At 46.4% G+C, this 19,409-nt stretch overlaps 1 protein-coding gene across 2 annotated transcripts; it reads left to right on the forward strand.

Moving 5' to 3' along the window:
- Positions 1–1,456: 1,456 nt before the first annotated feature.
- On the forward strand, positions 1,457–15,589 carry LOC145344293 (dihydrofolate reductase). Of its 2 annotated transcripts, none has more exons than XR_013886854.1 (6): positions 1,457–1,601; positions 3,946–3,995; positions 5,843–5,939; positions 9,216–9,342; positions 10,031–10,306; positions 12,193–12,279. XR_013886854.1 is itself a non-coding variant. In XM_080191361.1 (6 exons), exons 1-6 carry the CDS (start codon positions 1,516–1,518, stop codon positions 12,272–12,274), a joined length of 558 nt encoding a protein of 185 aa, XP_080047487.1. In that variant the 5' UTR covers positions 1,457–1,515; the 3' UTR covers positions 12,275–15,589. The 2 variants fall into 2 exon arrangements, 1 of the variants encoding a protein (XP_080047487.1); XM_080191361.1 differs by having other exon boundaries at positions 10,031–10,146; positions 12,193–15,589.
- Positions 15,590–19,409: the final 3,820 nt, after the last annotated feature.

Consider the following 19,409-nt stretch of genomic DNA (forward strand, 5'->3'; position numbering starts at 1 on the left):
AGTCAAGCTGCATATACAAAAAATGAAGTCAAAATATGTAGAACAGAGCAATTAGACTCAGCTGATACCCCAATTTCTGGAATGATGTCCACAGTCTCCATTATGGGAAAACCAGGGCTGTAATATGTACAGTGTACAGGAAGCTCTGTAGTCATTATCCAAATAATAACATTTCCCTCTAGAGACCTCCACCAGCCCAAAGAGCAGCTGCATCAAAGGGGAACACTATGACTTCCAAGTCAAATCATCCTGATTTGAAAATATATTGTCATTCCTTCATCACTAGGTCAAATCCTGGAACTCCCTGCCAGGCATCACAGTGGACACAAGGACATTACAGGGCCAGCAGTGGTTCAAGATAGCCACTTACTAGATCAGCTTCATGAGAATTGGACTGAACTGAAGTCCAACAGAGCAACATAATCAGGGACTCAGATCACTCCAAATTCCCAACAGAAGAGCGCAGACTATGGGCAGCGAAATAATCGGCAGCTCTGAACACTGCAGAGAGGGGCATCTCCCAATAGCAGGCACTTCAATCCCTTGAGCCTGCTCTAGCATTCATTATGATCATGACTGGTCTCATCTCCACGTTCCAGTCTGCTCCCTATAACCCCTCATCTCGCTACTAATTAAAAATCTATCTCCTCTTTACATGTGTTTAGTGTTCCGGCATCCACTGCACTTTGGAATAGAGAATTCCACAGATTCATGGCCCTTTGAGTGAAGCAATTCCTCCTATTTTCCGTTTTAAATCGGACACCTCTCAGTCTAAAATTATGGCCTCTCATTCTAAAATGTCCTACACTGGGAAACAAGCTCTATGTCGAAAGTTTATTTATTAGTCACAACTAGACTTACATTTACATTGTAATGAAGTTACTGTGAAAATCCCCTAGTTGTCACACTCCAGCGCCTGTTCGGGTACACTGAGGGAGAATTTAGCACGGCCAATGCACCCTAACCAGCACGTCTTTCGGACTGTGGGAGGAAACCAGAGCACCCAGAGGAAACTCGCGCAGACACGGGGAGAACATGCAGACTCCACACAGATGGTGACCCAAGCCAGGAATCGAAGCTGGATCCCTGGTGCTGTCAGGCAACAAATTAAATTGAAGAAATCTCACACACAGCAAAGCAAGAAATTAAAAACACCAGTATCTCACTTTCCACTGACATGTTCAGATAATGCTGTAATTATATAATTGGGGGCCAGCAAACTTTTTTAAAAAAAAATTATGTTTTTACTAGCATTAAGAAATCCGTATTCGTTTCTCAGTGGGGGTACTCGGAATTATCACTGAAACCGCTCAGGAGCCCGTTACAGCCTCAGTTATCAATGTCAAATCAATGTGATATCAATATCGACTGAAATCTCCTTTACGCAATTTTTTTTTGGCAACAGAAATAATTGGGTGAGTTTGCATCAATTTCCTGTTTGCGAGTGTAACTAGGCTGTGTGTGTGTGTCTGTGTGTGTTTACAGCCGCTCCAGATTCCTGGTCCACATCCCTGGATGACAATGAAGCCCCTGCGGGTCATGGCAGCAGCTGACAGTAACATGGGGATCGGCATTTGTGGGAGCCTGCCCTGGCATTTACCGTGAGTGTTAAAGTTTTATACCGTACCTGTCCGTGTGCTGGCGGAATAGGGAGGGATTTGATACAGGGTGGAGAAAGCTTTGCCGCAGTCATCTCCCTTTCCGGGAATAAGCTGGGGAAAATAACAGCTGGCCATCCCCACATTATAGTCAGCAGTAGCCCATGGTATAACCCACCCAGAGAGCTCCCGGGAGGTGAAATGCACGCAAACGGCCCCAGCCTGTTCTGCATTTGAGTCTGGTAATTTGCAATGATGTAATAGTGTTTCACAACACAAAAACAGGCCCTTCTGAACCATTCTATCTGTGCTAGCCATCAGGCACGGTGGTACAGTGGGTTAGCACTGTTGCCCCACAGCGTCAGGGACCTGGGTTCGATTCCTGGCTTGGGTCACTGTCTGTGTGGAGTCTGCACGTTCTCCCCATGTCTGCGTGGGTTTCCTCCGGCTGCTCTGGTTTCCTCCCAGAGTCCGAGAGACGTGCTGGTTAGGTGGATTGGGCCATGCTAAAGTTTTAAGGTTAAAGTTTATGTATTAGTTACAAGTAAGGCTGACATGAATGCTGCAATGAAGTTACTGTGAAACTCCCCTAGCCACCACACTCCGGCGCCTGTTCGGGTCACTGCACCCCAACCAGCACGTCTTTCAGAATGTGGGAGGAAACCGGAGCACCTGGAAGAAACCCACACAGACATGGGGAGAATGTGCAGACTCTGCACAGGCAGTGACCCAAGCCGGGAATCGAACCCGGATCCCTGGTGCTGTGAAATGCCCCTTAGTGTCAGGGGGACTAGGTAGGGTAAATGCAAGAGGATAGGTTTGATCTGATTTATTGTTGTCACATGTATTAGCAGACAGTGAAGAGAATTGTTTCTTGCGTGCTACAGAGACAGAGCATACCATTCATGGGGTGGGATTATGGTTGCTGCAGATTCAATGGACTGAATGGCCTCCTTCTGTACGGTAGGGATTCTATGGCTCTATGATTCTAAGCACCTATCCATTCTAATCCCGTTTTCCAGCACTTGGACCTTAGCCTTGTCTGTTCTGGTGTTCCAAGCGTTCATCTAAATACTTCTTAAATATTGGGAGGGTTCCCGTCTCTACCACCCTTTCAGGCAGCGAGTTCCAGATTCCCACCACCCTCTGGGTGAGAAAACTTTTCTCCAAATTCCTTCTAAACCTCCTGCCTCCTGCCCCTGACCTTAAGTTATTAACCACTAAGAGGAAAAGTTCCCTTCCTAATTACCCTATCCGTGTCCCTCATCATTTTGTACACTCCAATCAGGCTCCCCGTCAGCCTTCTCTGCTCCAAGGAAAACAATCCCGGTCTAATCAGCCTCTCTCCATCGCTGAAACACTCCAGCCCAGGCAGCATCCTGGTAAATCTCCTCTGCACCCTGTCCAGTGCAATCACATCCTTCCTATAGTGTGGAGACTAGATCTGCACAAAGTATTCCAGCTGTTCATATTGTCAAACGGGATAAGTTTTAACTTGTAACAAACGGGCGTAATGCTACTTTCCTGCCCTGAGTGGTCAGTGTGAATTCTTTCATAGAATCTTACAGTGCAGAAGGAGACCATTTGGCCCATTGAGTCAGCACTGACCACAATCCCACCCAGACCCTGTCCCCATAACCCCATGCATTTATCCTAGATAAACCCCCTGACACTAAGGGGCAATTTATCATGGCCAATCCCCCTCACCCGCACATCTATGGACTATGGGAGGAAACCGGAGCACCCGGAGGAAACTCACGTAGACACAGGGAGAACATGCAAACTCCACACAGACAGTGACCCGAGGCCGGGGATCGAACCCAGATTCCTGGTGCTGTGAGGCAGCAGTGCTAACCACTGTGCCAACATGCCGTCCCATACAAGGGCATGCTGAAGGCAAATGGCTGGCAAGTGTGGGAGTCAGCACCCTGTAATTGAAACATAGAAACTGATAGCAGGAGCAGGCCACTCGGCCCTTTGACCCTGCCCCCAAGCTGTGAATATCTTCAATGGAGGTGATAATAACTCCTGGAGTCAGCTGTAAAGGAACAGTGCTTCATTGCACAAAATAAAGTAAAACAAAAAGCACAAGCCTATGGTGAACACAAACAGTTCCCAACCAGGACAATGGAATGATGGACCCACTCAGGGTCCTGCTTTATACAGGGCTGGGTATACAAGCTCCACCTGGTGAGTTAATTACCAATCTCCAGGGAGCTTGTATTCTCTGAGATCGACGGGGAGGTCACCCAGTGATTCCCTGTGCAAGTCCTGGGACTTATGACAGAGATAAGCTGCTGCCCATTGTATCCTGTCTGTTTATTACATTTCTGATCCTTTCCTGCAGGAATGAATTTAAATACTTTCTTTCAAAGATGAATTCCGTCTCCACTGCAGGTATGTTGGCATTTTGATGCAGAGAATAACAACAATCAAACTCCTGTTCTGGCTCCTGACTCCCTTTAAGCTAAACTCAAACATTGCCAATTCTGAATAACTCTATCATGGAATCTTAGAGGTTTACAGCATGTAAACAGGCCCTTCGGCCCAGCTTATCCATGTTACCTTATTTTTAAAAACCCCTAAGCTAATCCCAATTGCCCATGTTTGGCCCATATCCCTCAATACCCATCGTACCCATGTAACTATCTAAATGCTTTTTAAAAGATGGAATTGTACCCGCCTCTATTACTACCTCTGGCAGCTTGTTCCAGACACTCACCACCCTCTCTGTGAAAAAATTGCCCCTCTGGACACTTTTGTATCTCTCCCCTCTCACCTTAAACCTGTGCCCTCTAGTTTTAGACTCCCCTACCTTGGGAAAAGATATATCTGTGCCCCTCATTATTTTATAGACCTCTATAAGGTCACCCCTCAGCCTCGTACACCCCAGAGAAAAAATCCAGTCTAATTAGTCTTTCCTTATAACTCAATCCATCAAATCCCAGTAGCATCCTAGTAAATCTTTTCTGCACTCTTTCTAGTTTAATAATATCCTTTCTATAATAGGGTGACCAGAATCGCACACAATATTCCAAGTGTGGCCTTACCAATGTCTTGTACAACTTCAACAAGACGTCCCAACTCCTGTATTCAATGTTCTGACCGAGGCCTTCTTCACCACTCTGTCCATCTGTGACTCCACTTTCAAGGAGCTATGAACATGTACCCTGAGATCTCTTTGTTCTGTAACTCTCCCCAACGCCCTACCATTAACTGAGTAAGTCCTGCCCTGGTTCAATCTACCAAAATGCATCACCTTGCATTTGTCTAAATTAAACTCCATCCTGGGTTTCCTGGCTCCTTGCATTAATCCTTTGCTCAGGTTTGATTTGATTTGATGTATTATTGTTACATGTATTAACATACAGTGAAAAGTATTGTTTCTTGCGTGCTATACAGACAAAACATACTGTTCATAGAGAAGGAAGGGAGAGAGTGCAGAATGTAGTGTTACAGTCATAGTTAGATTGTAGAGAAAGATCAATTTAATGCAAGGTGGGTCCATTCAAAAGTCTGACAGCAGTAGGGAAGAAGCTGCTCTTGAGTCAGTTGGTACGTGACCTCAGACTTTTGTAACATTTTCCCAACGGAAGAAGGTGGAAGAGAGAATGTCCGGGGTGCGTGGAGTTGTCAATTACACTGACTGCTTTGCCGAGGCAGCGGGAAGTGTAGACAGAGTCAATGGATGGGAGGCTGGATTGGTGCCTAATTCTGGACACTGCCCTTCAGGAAGGACACAAAGGTTTTAGAGTGCAGAAAATGGCCTGGAGGATAAAAGAGTTCTGATGATAGATTGGAGAAGGTGGGTTGTTCTCCTTGGAGAAGAGTTTTGATAAAAGCATTTATGATTAAGAGGTCTGTAAAAGTCAACAGGAAGGAATTGTTCCCCTTGGCAGAAGGATTGCGAAGCAGTGGGCACTGATTTAAGGTGAATATCAAAGAAAGCAATGGTAACCTGAGGAAAAACCTTTTTACGCAGCGTGTGGTTAGAATCTGGAATGCACTGCCCGAGAGTGCGGTGGAGACAGGTTCAATCATGGATTTCAAAATGGGATGGGATAAGCAATCATAGGGAGAACATTTGCAGGGCTGTGGAGAAATGATGGGGAATAGTGGGATTCGCCGTGTCATCCTTGCAGAATGCCAGCACCGAGTCAGTGGGCTGAATGGCCTCCTGGCTATTTTGTCAAATTGAATGAAACAGGTTTTGTGGAGGTTACTTTACAACATTTCGATTTCAGGCAAGAAAAATCTAGTGATCTGTGGAAAAGGAAGTGCCGTTGAAGACCGTTCCTTGTTGCCAAACTGTTACAGTGTCGTTTTAAGCAGAACTTTGAGGTAAGTTATACACGACTCAAAATTGTGGCAAATTAGAGAAATTGGACGCAGGAAACACACAAAGGAAGTAACCTTCATCCTCCTCACCAGAAACTGATAATTCAAGTTCACCGTGGTAAGGAAGGAGGCGGGGAGAGAAGGGGGAGAAGGTTGGAGCCCTGGAATCATCGGAATGTAAGTTCTTCATGGATTGAATTGCTAGTTGGTTCCAAGTGTTGTCCACCTGTCATCTCAGCTGCTTTGCGGCAGCCCTTGACAAACCATCCACTGATTGCCAAGGTCCTTGCAAACATTGATGGTAACAGGCATTCTTCAGATGAGTGTTGAATGAAAGTTGGTAGAAATAGGTCTGATGATGGACTATTATTTAACACATTCATCCATTTTACCTTCCGAAAGTGGGTAGAATTGAGAAGGGAATCAAAGAGGTTTGCGACCTAACCTGGCAACAACTAACGAGTGGCTCTGTGTGGGTGATCACCCCTGCACACACGACCACCTCCCATCGAGTATAAAAGTTGGGAAATTATGTTACACTTGTATAAAACGTTGGTTAGGCCACATTTGGAATACTGTATCCATTTCTGGTCACCACACTACCAGAAGGATGTGGAGGCTTTGGAGAGAGTGCAGACAAGATTTACTAGGATGTTGCCCGGTCTGGAGAGTTTTAGCTATGAGGAGAGGTTGAACAAACTGGGATTGTTCTCTATGGAAAGACGGAGGCTGAGAGGCAACCTGATAGAAGTTTATAAAATTATGAAGGATGGGGATAGGGTGAACAGTTGGAAGCTTTTTCCCAGGGCAGAAATGACAATTACAAGAGGCGCAAGTTCAAGATAAGGGGGGAATGGTTCCGTGAAGATGCGCGGGGGCAGTTGTTTTTTATGCAGAGGGTGGTGGGGGCCCAGAATACATAAGAAATAGGAGCAGGAGTAGGCCATCTAGCCCTTCGAGCCTGCCCCGCCATTCAATAAGATCATGGCTGATCTGTCGTGGCTCAGTTCCACTTTCCCGCTTTCTCCCCATAACCCTTAATCCCCTCGCTTATCAAAAACCCATCAACCCGCTTCTTAAAAATATTTAGCGAGGCAGCCTCCACCACTTCAACGGGCAGAGAATTCCAGAGATTCACCACCCTTTGAGTGAAGAAGTTCCTCCTCAACTCCGTTCTAAACCGCCTCCCCTTTATCTTGAGGCTGTGCCCCCTAGTCCTACTGTCTTTTTTGAGCGGGAAGAGTCTCTCCACCTCTATCCTATCCATCCCATTCATCATCTTATACGTCTCAATGAGATCTCCCCTCATTCTTCTAAACTCTAACGAGTACAAGCCTAGTTTATTCAGCCTCTCCTCATAGCTCAACCCCCTCAAGTCTGGTATCAGCCTAGTAAACCTCCTCTGCACTCCCTCCAAGGCCAAAATATCCTTGCGCAGGTGCGGCGCCCAAAACTGCACACAGTACTCCAGCTGCGGCCTCACCAATGCCCTATACAGCTGCAGCAAGACCTCCCTACTTTTATATTCAATCCCCCTCGCTATGAAGGCCAGCATCCCATTCGCCTTCCTGACCACCTGCTGCACCTGCAAGCTGGGTTTTTGCGACTCATGCACAAGGACCCCGAGGTCCCTCTGCACCGTCGCCTGCTGCAGTTTTTCGCCACGTAAGTAATAGTCCTTCCTACCATTCTTCCTACCAAAGTGGACCACCTCACACTTGCCAACATTAAATTCCAAGGTGGTCGAGGCAGACACATTAGCGACATTTAAGACTTATCTGGGTAGACGCATGAACAGATGGGGAATAGAGGGATACAGGTTTAGATAGGACAATGAGATTGGCACAGGCTTGGAGGGCTTTTGCTGGAATTTTACCACCTCGCCTGTCCAGGGCTCCTAAGATCCCCCCCGCCCCCGAGGCTAGTGGAGAATACTGTTCTGTGAGCCTCACGGCCCCCCCATCTCCCCTCAGTTCTGGGGTGGGCGCGCAGGTAAATTTCCAGACGTTGGCTGGGATTTTCCACCCCCACCCCCTGCTCCCCCCAACCTCGCCCCGAGGGTGGTGGCGCGTCCCACGGCAGAGACACCTTGCCATTGCTACCAGTCCCACCAAAGTTTACAGCCCTTTGTGTTGTTCGCCAGCTGCACCACTGGGGAACCTTGGAACCCGCCATGGGGGGCATTGGGTAGGGGGCATAGTGGAGGGGGTTTGGGGGGGTACGGTGCTCTGGCAGGACCGGAACATTCCGCTGTCAGGTAGGGTTTTCAGCCACACACATTTCTTTATTACAAATATCGCTGTCAGTGTCAAACTAACTTCAATCCATTTGTTAATTGAAGAAGTTCCTTCCCTATCATACACAGGGCCTTGGGACTAAAATATCATTTCTTATTAATCCATGGGACACGGGCGTTGCTGGCTGGGCCAGCATTTATTGCCCATCCCTAGTTGCCCAAGGGCAGTTGAGAGTCAACCACATTGCTGTGGCTCTGGAGTCACATGTAGGCCAGACTGGGTAAGGACGGCAGATTTCCTTCCCTAAAGGACATTAGTGAACCAGATGGGTTTATTTTGACAATCGACAATCGTTTCCTGGTCATCAGTAGATTCTTAATTCCAGATTTTTTTTATTGAAATCAAATTCCACTAAGCCATTGCTCTAGGGGGATTCAGACCCGGGTCCTCAGGACATTTGGGCAGCACAGTGGTTAGCACGGCTGCCTCACAGCACCAGGGACCCCGGTTCGATTCCCGGCTTGGGTCACTGTCTGCGTGGAGTTTGCACATTCTCCCTGTGTTTGCGTGGGTTTCCTCTGGTTTCTTCCCACAGTCTAAAGATGTGCGGGTTAGGTGGATTGGCCATGCTAAATTTCTCCTTGGTGTCAGGGGGACTAGCCAGGGTAAATGCATGGGATTATGGGGATAGGGCCTGGGTGGGATTGTGATTGGTGCAGACTCGATGGGCCAAATGGCCTCCTTCTACACTGCAGGACTGTATGATTAGCTGAGTTTGTGGATTAATAGTCTAGCAATAATATCACAAGGCCATCACCTATTTAATTCCTGTACATTGATCAGAAAACAAAGTAGAGGCAGTTAAATCTTACGAAGGGTAATTTAAAGCAAGTAAATATTTCACGAGTGATTTCACCAATGACCTTTAGGGAAGGAAATCTGCCTTCCTCACCCAGCCTGGCCTACATGTGACTCCAGAGCCACAGCAATATGGTTGACAGCCAGGACAGTGAGTGACACTAACTTTATCTTTTTTAATCAGTTCTGTGCCTAAGAATGCAAACTATCTGTGCCGAGACCTGCTCAGCGCCATTGACCTGGCTTCACAGCCTCCCCTGAACGAGGAAATCGAAACTATATGGGTCATAGGAGGCGTCAAACCCTTCGAGGTAACAATGAGATAAAGAACTGAAATGATTGAATGTTTAAAGATCAGGTTGTGTTCCATCTCTTGCTGCTCTGCTGTTCATTGGGGGAGTTGATGGTTTCAACATAGAATCCTACCATGCAGAAGGAGACCATTCGGCCCATCAAGTCTGCACCGACCACCTTCCCATCCAGGCCCTATCCCCAAAACTCCATGCATTTACCCTAGCTAGTTCCCCTAACACCTAAGGGGCAATTTAACCTGGGAGTCAAACCCAGGTCCTTGGCGCTATGGGACAGCTGTGCTAAACACTGTGCCACCATGCCATTCTTATGAGCTTCTCCAGCATTTTATGTCCTCCCCCGCTCCCACCAGGTCTCAGAACAGACTGGGCTGATTTTCAACATTGTTTATTGTACAGTGGGCTGTCCTCAGCACTTTATAACATCACATGATGGGGATTACTTGCTTTCTGCTGTCTAATCACAAGCTAATGAGGGATTAGTCCTGCAGCAGTTGAGTGGAGTTGAGAAATGAGAGCAGGGAGTGTTGGAGCCAGTTCATGTTTCCAGTAACTGAGTAACTCACTCCAGCAGAGGGAAGTTGTGTGAAATGATGCTTATATATTATTTTTAAAATCCCCTTTGTAAAGAGCCCAGCAGCTACTGTCCTGTGAGTCACTGTGACCGAGTGTCTGCTTCCATCCACAGGAGGCCATGAGACACCCAGCCTGTGACCGGATCTATCTCACAAACATCATGGATACTTTCAAAGCTGACACTTTCTTCCCAGAATTTGACCGCGATGCATTCAAACTTCTTGATGGGTAAGAATCAAAATCTTTCCTTCTGCTTTACGAGAAGAGGGAAAACAGGTGAAGCTGGAACCAAAAGAGAAAACGCTGGAAAATCTCAGCAGGTCTGGAGAGAAAAGAGCTGATGTTTCAAGCCCAGATGACCCTTTGTCAAAGCTAAAAGGCACAGAAAGTGGGAGATATTTATCCTGCAGGGGGAGGGAATGAGAGATGAGAAATAGCCACAGAAACCAAGGGGAAAGGCTGCTAATGGCAGCCCACAGAGAGAATAAAAGGTGTGAATGGCCAAACGGTAGAGAGGCTGTAAGCTGTGATAGATGGAGATGTTGGGGAAGGGGAGGGAAATGGGACAGAGGTAGAATGTAGAAAAGGGGAAGCGGGGGGGAGAGAAAAGGTAAGGGAAGGAAAGAGTGGGGGGGGAGAAAAATGAAGAAAAACCATAAAGAAATAGAAGGTAGAGAACTAAAAAATTAAATAAAATAGAATGAAAACAAAGAGGTTGAGGTGGGTAGAGCAAGTCATCTGAAGTTGTTGAATTCGATGTTGAGACTGGAAGGCTGTAAAGCTGGAAGATGAGGTGCTGTTCCTCCAGTTTGTGTTGAGTTTCACTGGAACATTGATGATATGGCCTCCTCCTGATACTATTTTCTACATTTCTATGTTTCTAACTGGGAATGAAGACCAGTCGATACCGTTTGAATCCAGTCAATGCCACTTGCAGGGAGGCACATTCAGAAGTCTTACAACTCCAGGTTAAAGTCCAACAGGTTTATTTGGAATCACGAGCTTTCGGAGTGCTGCTCCTTCATCAGATGAGTGGAGAGGTGAATTCTCAAACCCGGCATATCACGGTGCCCACCTTAGTTCAATACGGCATCTCCACATCATAGCTACCACCTACACTGCAAACCGCCAGCTCAAAGTGAAGAGGATCTCCAAGAAGATTGCGGGATATGCCGTGTTTGTGAACCTACCTCTCCACTCACCTGATGAAGGAGAGTTGTTTGGTATAACTCTCAATAAAGCAACAACACTGCAGCTTTGTTGTGGTGACATGGGATTGTTTAAACAAGAAAAAAGTTTTATTTATCAGTGTCACAAGTAAGCTTACATTCACACTGCAATGAAGTTACTGTGAAAATCTCCTAGTCGCCACACTCTGGCACCTGTTTGGGTACACCAAGGGGCAATTTAGCATGGCCAATGCACTTAACCAACACATCTATGCACTGAGGGAGGAAACCAAAGCACCCAGAGGAAACCCACACAGACATGGGGAGAATGTGCAGACGCCACACAGACAGTGACCCAAGGCTGGAATTGAATCCAGGTCCCTGGCACTGTGAGATAGCAGTGCTAACCGCTGTGCCACTCCGGATGCCCATTAATGGATGTCTGTTAAGTGATGAGACAACAACAGCAAAAACAATCCCTTAAAATACAGGAGATTTTCTCAGGAATCCAGGACTGGGAAACTGGGATGGAGGGCGGGAGGGGGTGGTGGTGTTTACAAATGTGCAGATTAAATTTAACAGTGGCTAGCATTACTGCCTCACAGCACCAGTTTCGATTCTCAGCTTGGGTCACTGTCTGTGCGGAGTCTGCATGTTCTCCCCATGTCTGCATGAGTTTCCTCTGAATGCCCCAGTATCCTCCCACAGTCCAAAGATGTGCGGGTTAGGTGGATTGACCATACTAAAGTGTCCAAGATGTGTTGATCAGGGCGATTATTGAGCTAAACAGCACCCGAAAGAGCATCCCATCCAGGCCCTCCCCTCTGCCCATAACCCCACACATTTACCATGGCCAATCCACCTAACCTGCGCATCTTTGGACCATCTTGTCTCTACGCTCTGGGATTCTCTCCTTTGAAACCCTTCACCTCTTTGATCTTCAACAGCCTCCTTCAAGCCACCTCTTTGATTCTGGGAGTTTGTATGATGCAAATTAGGGTAAAAGCATTTGGGATGTAATTCTTTTCACAAGAAGTGAAGTCAATGTTCTTGATTGTGTTCAGAGAGTCACATGGCTTTGCACATATCTTTTTGTTTTCATTAGGCTTCCTGACGTCCCAGGTGAAATCCAAGAGGAAAATGGCATCAGATACAAATTCCAAGTCTTTCAGAGAGTTAGCAAGTGATAAATTAAATATTGAACCTCCTGAGGCTGGTATAAAGGTACAAGTGTGTGCATTTTATGATGTGTTAGAGTTTATGGAATCTCTGAGGAAATTCCAATATTTTTTGGAATATTGCATCAGGAGGATCAGAAGAGATTGTGATTGAGTGAGGGTGGCATGGTGGTTTGCATTACTGTTTCAGCGCCAGGGACCCAGGTTCAATTCTAGACGTGGGTGACTGCGCAGAGTCTGCACGTTCTCCCGATGTCTGTGTGGGTTTCCTCCGTGTACTCCAGTTTCCTCCAACAGTCCAAAGATGTTAGGTGGATTTAAAAAGAATATTTATTAGTGTCAGCTTCTTCCCTGCTGCTGTCAGACTTTTGAATGGACTTACCTTGCATTTAGTTGATCTTTCTCTACACCCTAGCTATGACTGCAACACCACATTTGCACTCTCTCCTTTCCTTCTTGATGAACGGTATGTTTTGTCTGTATAGCGCGCAATGCATGTGACAATAATAAATCAAATCACAAGTAGGCTTACATTAACACTGCAATGAAGTTACTGTCAAAATCCCTAGTCTCCACACCACCTGTTCTGGTACATTGAGAGGGAATTTGGGTGGCACAGTGGTTAGCACTGCTGTCCCATAGCGCTAGGGGCTGTCCCCCTGTCCAAAGATGTGCGGGCTAGGTTGATTGGCTGTGCTAAATTGACCCTAGTGTTAGGGGATTAACAGGGTAAAGATGTGGGGTTGCGGGAATAGGGTCTGGGTGGGATTGTGGTCGATGCAGATTCAATAGGCCAAATAACCTCTTTCTGTACTGTACGGATTCTATGATTTAGCATGGCCGATGCACCTAACCAGCACATCTTTTGGACTGTGGGAGAAAACCGGAGCACCTGGAGGAAACCCATGCAGACATGGGGAGAATGTGCAGGCTCTATACAGACAGTGACCCAAGGCTGGAATCGAACCTGGGTCCCTGGTGCGGAGGCAGCAGTGCTAACGACTGTGCCAGATCAGCTACAGTAAATGCAAGGGGTTATGGATGGAAGGGAGGGCTTGGATATGCTGCTTTTTTGGAGAATCAGTGCAGCCTCGATGGGCTGACTGGCCTGTTTCTGCACTCTGGATTACATGATGTGGAGATGTCGGCGTTGGACTGAGGGGAGCGGGGGGAGGAGGGGGGCACGGTAAGGAGTCTCATCAGTTAAAAGGATTGATCTCTGGAAGATCAATTGTCTTTCATATACTGGGGGTGAATTTAATATATTATATAGAATCACAGAATAGTCACAGCTTGGAAGTAGGCCATTCAGCCCATTGTGTCACTGCTAGCTTTCTGCAAGAGCAATTGGTCTCATCCCATTCCTCTGCCTTTTTCCTGAAGCTCTCCAATTTCCTTCTCTTCCAGTAATTATCCAATTCTCTCCTGAATACCTTGGTTGTCTTTGCATCGTGTTTGCAGTGCAGAAACAGGCCATTTGGCCCAACTGCTGTATTCTGCTTCATGTAAACCTCCTCTCACCCCTCTTCATCTAACTCCATTGATATGTCCTCTGTTCCTTGTGTTTTGTACTTTGTTTTAAATGCCTGTTATGTTATTTTCCTGAATCACTGTTTGTGATAACAAGTTCCACTTTCTAACCCAAATAAGGCCATTACTCCTGCATTCCTGAAAGGGTTAATAATCACACAAGTTTAAAAATCACGTAAGCTGTAGGCAGTATCTCACTCACTCAGGGAAAGCTATGTGAAAACCATAGGTCTTGATTAAAGCAGACCCAGGTAAGAGTCAAGGACATTTAATTGGACCGTGTGCAGCTGCAGCTCAAGTTTGCCCTTTACAGCAAGGGACAATGGAAAGGGAGATTGATTGGTCAGAGATATAGCGATCATTGCTTGATGGTAATATAATTAGGAAGATGTGCACAAGTTATAATTGGATAACTAGACCCTTATGTATGCATGATGTAAACCCAATCGATTGTTGTGAGTGGATTTGCATGATAAATTGGGATTTGTTCACAACCCTTCAATCTTGATCTAGAAAGGATGCTTTCTGTGCTGCATCTGTAAAAGTTGTTAACAGTTGTAATGGACATGCCAAATTTTCTTAGCCTCCTGAGAAAGTAGAGACATTGGTGGGCTTTCTTAATTACAGTGTCACATGGTGGGACCAGAACAGATTGTTGGTAATCTGGACACTGAGAATCCTGAAGCTCTCCATCATTTCCACTTCATCCTCATTGATTTAGACAAGGGCATGTTCTCCGCTACACTTCCTTAAGTCGATGATAATCTCCTTTGTTTTGATGACATTGAGAAAGATTATCCACAGACTGGACAGTCAGATGCTCTTTCCCAGGGTAGAAAAGTCAAGTACTAGGGGATTTAGGTTTAAGATGCTTGGGGAAAAATTTAGAGATGTGCGAGGCAAGTTGTTTACACAGAGTGGTGATTGTCTGGAGGGAGGTGGTGGGAGCAGGTATAATTGCGGCATTTAAGCGGCAACTAGACAAATACATGAATAGGCTGGGAATGGAAGGATGTGAATTCTAAGTGCATATGATTTTATGATCATCCCAGGCTTGGACAGCCAAAGGGCCTGTTCCTATATTGTACTTTTCTTTGTTCTTTTGTCATCGCACCAGTTCACCAGATTCTGTATCTTTCCGTCTCATCATCGTTTGCAATCTGACCCACAACCATTGTGTCATCAGCAAATTTGCAAATAGAGATGGAGGGGAATTTGGCCACATAGTTAGAGATGTATAAGGAGTATAGTAGGGATTGAGGACACAGCCTTGTGGGGCACTGATGTTGAGGATAATCATGGAGGAGGTGATTCTTTCCGGATGTATCACAACTTGGTATGGTTCCTGTTCTAACCAAGACTGCAAGAAACTATAAAGGTTCATGAGCGAAACCCAATCTATCACGCAAACCGGCTTCCCATTCATTGCCTCTGTCTACACTTCCCGCTGCCTCGGAAAAGCAGCCAGCATAATCAAAGACTCCGTGCACCCCGGACATTCTCTCTTCCACCTTCTCCATCAGGAAAAGGATGTAAAAATCTGAGGTCACGTACCAGCTGACTCAAGAACAGCTTCTTCCCTGTTGCCATCAGACTTTTGAATGGACCCACCTCGCATTAAGTAGATCTTTGTCTACACCCTAGCTATGACTGTAACACTATAACCTACACCCTCTCCTTTCCTTCTCCCGGGTGTACTCCATGAACGGTATGCTTTGTCTGTATGCTCGCAAGAAGAAACTTTTTACTGTATCTAAATACGTGACAATAATAAATCAAATTTAAAAGACATAACTTATGTGCAAATGTAAATCTTTGATATGCTAATGACTTGTAATCAAGTTTGAAGTTGTAATTGTTTGTGTATTTCTAAATTTTGCATTTGTCAGGGGCCTGTAGCGCTATAGTTGGCAATAAATCATATTGAACCAGGCTGTGACTTTGTCTGGCTACTTGAGGAGAACAGTAGTTTTAACTACAACAAGCAAAACTACCCTCAACAATTCCCTGTTGAGTTTATTAGTGATTGTCCTAGCCTGCAGTCTCCAGTTTTAGTTTCCCCACAGATGGAAACATCTTCTCTACATCTATCCTAGCAAACCCTTTAATAGTTTGCACTCTCTCTGGGGCTCTAACATCCTCCCTTAAACAAGGGGCCCAAAACTGATCACAATACTCCAGATGTTGTCTGACCAATGATCTGTAAAAGTGCAGTATCACTTCCTTGCTTTTATACTCTATGCCTCTATTTATAAACCCAAGAATCTGATAAGCCTTCTTAACAACTGTTTTAATTTGCCTGGCCATCTTCAGAGAATGATGCTCTTGAACCCTGAGGTACCTGTGCTCCTGTAGTCCCCTCGTGTACCACTGAGCCTGCATTGCCTCCCCGTGTTTCTTCCACCAAAATGTATGACCTCACATTTCACTGCGTTGAAGTTCATCTGCCAGGTCTCTGCCCATTTGGCCAACTTGTCCTCGTCCCTTTGAAGTCGCTCAGCATCATTCTCACAATTCAATATTCACCCCAAGTTAGTATCATCTGCAAATTTAGAGATTTTGCCTTCAACGCCCATCTCTAAATCATTTATATAAATCAGGAAACAAGGGTCCCAACACTGATCCCCGGGGAACACCAGTTTCAACTCATCTCCGGCTATACTTATGGGAGATCGAAGGAGGGGTGTGAGGAAGTGGGGGGGGGGCATGAAGCAAGGATTGAAAGAGGCCACGAGAGAGGGATTAAACAGACAGTGATAGAAAAATCATGACAAAAAACAATGAACCTTATATGAAGAGTGGATAATTGGTGCGTATCCACGTCAGGTTAATGGTTCAACAATGTCAGTGAAGCCTGTAAATGATGGCATCTGAACCCAGGGTGCCCTGAACCCAGGGTGCCCTGAACCCAGAGTGTCCTGAACCCAGGGTGTCCTGAACCCAGAGTGCCCTGAACCCAACCCAGAGTGCCCTGAACCCAGGGTGTCCTGAACCCAGAGTGCCCTGAACCCATGGCACCCTAAACCCAGAGTGCCCTGAACCCAGAGTGCCCTGAACCCAGGGTGCCCTGAACCCAGGGTGCCCTGAACCCAGAGTGCCCTGAACCCAGGGTGCCCTGAACCCAGGGTGTCCTGAACCCAGAGTGCCCTGAACCCAGGGTGCCCTGAACCCAGAGTGCCCTGAACCCAGGGTGTCCTGAACCCAGGGTGTCCTGAAGCCAGAGTGCCCTGAACCCAGAGTGCCCTGAACCCAGGGTGTCCTGAACCCAGGGTGTCCTGAACCCAGAGTGTCCTGAACCCAGAGTGCCCTGAACCCAGGGTGCCCTGAACCCAGGGTGCCCTGAACCCAGAGTGTCCTGAACCCAGGGTGCCCTGAACCCCGGGTGTCCTGAACCCAGGGTGCCCTGAACCCAGGGTGTCCTGAACCCAGAGTGCCCTGAACCCAGAGTGCCCTGAACCCAGGGTGCCCTGAACCCAGAGTGCCCTGAACCCAGAGTGCCCTGAACCCAGGGTGTCCTGAAGCCAGAGTGTCCTCAACCCAGAGTGCCCTGAACCCAGGGTGTCCTGAACCCAGGGTGCCCTGGACTCATGCTCGCAATAATTTCAAGAGAATCTTGGCATCGTTCAAAACATTTAATCCAATCAATAGATGGCAGTACCCAGAGGTACTGCACACAAACCCAAGGTGAACACAGTTCTCTTCATCTTACCCTGTCACATTCATAGCAACAGGCAGTGCTGTTGGTCACACTCACCTTCACAGCAACAGGCAATGCTGTCACGCTGTCATCTTCACAGCAACAGGCAGTGCTGTCTGTCACACTGTCACCTTCACAGCAACAGCAATGCTGTCACACTGTCAGCTTCACAGCAACAGGCAGTGCTGTCTGTCACATCCTGTCAGCTTCACAGCAATAGGAATGCTGTCAGTCAGAACTAAGATAGGCTCTGTTCCCCAGAGATTATTAGTGGGATTTACTGGAGTAAATTCTCTATCGACAGAGCTGGAACTATCAGGAAGACAGTTACAACCAAACAAGAAATCTCTTCAAATTCAACCAGTGCATCCACATATATCTCCTGGTGTAGGTTCTTTCAAACTGAAAGGATGACTAATGTTTACCCAGTGATGTGATCTGCAATGTTATAGCCTGCAACAGCTCAGCAAGAAACCAGCACTGACGGAGAAGACATTTTCCAACATGGCTCAGAATCCTCTGTGTTTGGTATAACTCTCAATAACGCAACAACACTGCAGCTTTGTTGTGGCGACATGGGATTGTTTAAACAGGAAGAAAGTTTTATTTATTAGTCACAAGTAAGCTTACATTAACTCTGTAATGAAGTTACTGTGAAATTTTCCCTAGTTGCCACATTCCGGCACCTGTTTGGGTCAATGCACCTAACCTGCACATCTTTCAGACTGTGGGAGGAAACTGGATCACCCAGAGGAAACCCACACAGACACGGGGAGAATGTGCAAACACCACCCAGTGACCCAAGCCAGGAATCAAACCCAAGTCCCTGGCGCTGTGAGAACATAAGAACTAGGGGCAGGAGTAGGCCATCTGACTTCTTGAGCCTCTCCGCCATTCAATAAGATCATGGCTGATCTTTTCGTGGACTCAGCTCCACTTACCCGCCCGCTCACCATAACCCTTAATTCCTTTACTGTTCAAAACTTTATCTATCCTTGCCTTAAAAACATTCAATGAGGTAGCCCCAACTGCTTCAGTGGGCAGGGAATTCCAGATTTGTGTGAAGAAGTTCCTCCTCAACTCAGTCCTAAATCTGCTCCCCCTCATTTTGAGTACATGTCCCCTAGTTCTAGTTTCACCTGCCAGTGAAAACAACTTCCCTGCTTCTATCTTATCTATTCCCTTCATAATCTCATATGTTTCTATAAGATCTCCCCTCATTCTTCTGAATTCCAATGAGTTTGGCCCCAGTCTACTCAGTCTCTCCTCGTAAGCCAACCCTCTTAACTCCAGAATCAACCTAGTGAATCTCCTCTGCACCCCCTCCAGTGCCAGTATATCCTTTCTCAAGTAAGGAGACCAAAACTATAGACAGTACTCCGGGGGTGGTCTCACCAGCACCTTATAGAGCAGCAATGCTAACTACTGTGCTGCCCCTTAAACAGAAACTGAAGAGAGGGAGGGAAGCAGCTTTAACATTTGGATAGCCTGGTGTGACAGAGTGCTGCACAGCTCCACGTTAATGCCTTTCAATAAATATTTCCAGACCGACCGATACAAATGCAATAAAGTTGTCAAAGATTTACGGGATGTCAGTGTGTGGCATTCTCCACACTCATCTGATTGACATCTTTACTGGCCTGCAACCTAGTGTAATTGTGAGATCGATAAAGACAGGAAAAGTTGAACACTTCTTTCAACTGGTTTGGATCAAAATTTTCCCACCACACTGAGACGGATGGGGAAAAATCTTCCTTAAAGGTTCTGCTTCTGTAAAAAGATGATATTGTTTTGGTGAGCCTGACGTGGGAGCGCGTGCCAAGACGGATCACAGTGCAGAGTCCAAGGAAGAATGAGAGCGGACTATCCAGTGTAAAATCCATTGGCTGAAACACTAGAACATTACGCAGTACAAGA

This window comes from Carcharhinus amblyrhynchos, chromosome 6 (genome assembly GCF_965287045.1).
Source record: "Carcharhinus amblyrhynchos chromosome 6, sCarAmb.v2.hapA, whole genome shotgun sequence".
In the NCBI taxonomy this organism is placed as follows: domain Eukaryota; kingdom Metazoa; phylum Chordata; class Chondrichthyes; order Carcharhiniformes; family Carcharhinidae; genus Carcharhinus; species Carcharhinus amblyrhynchos.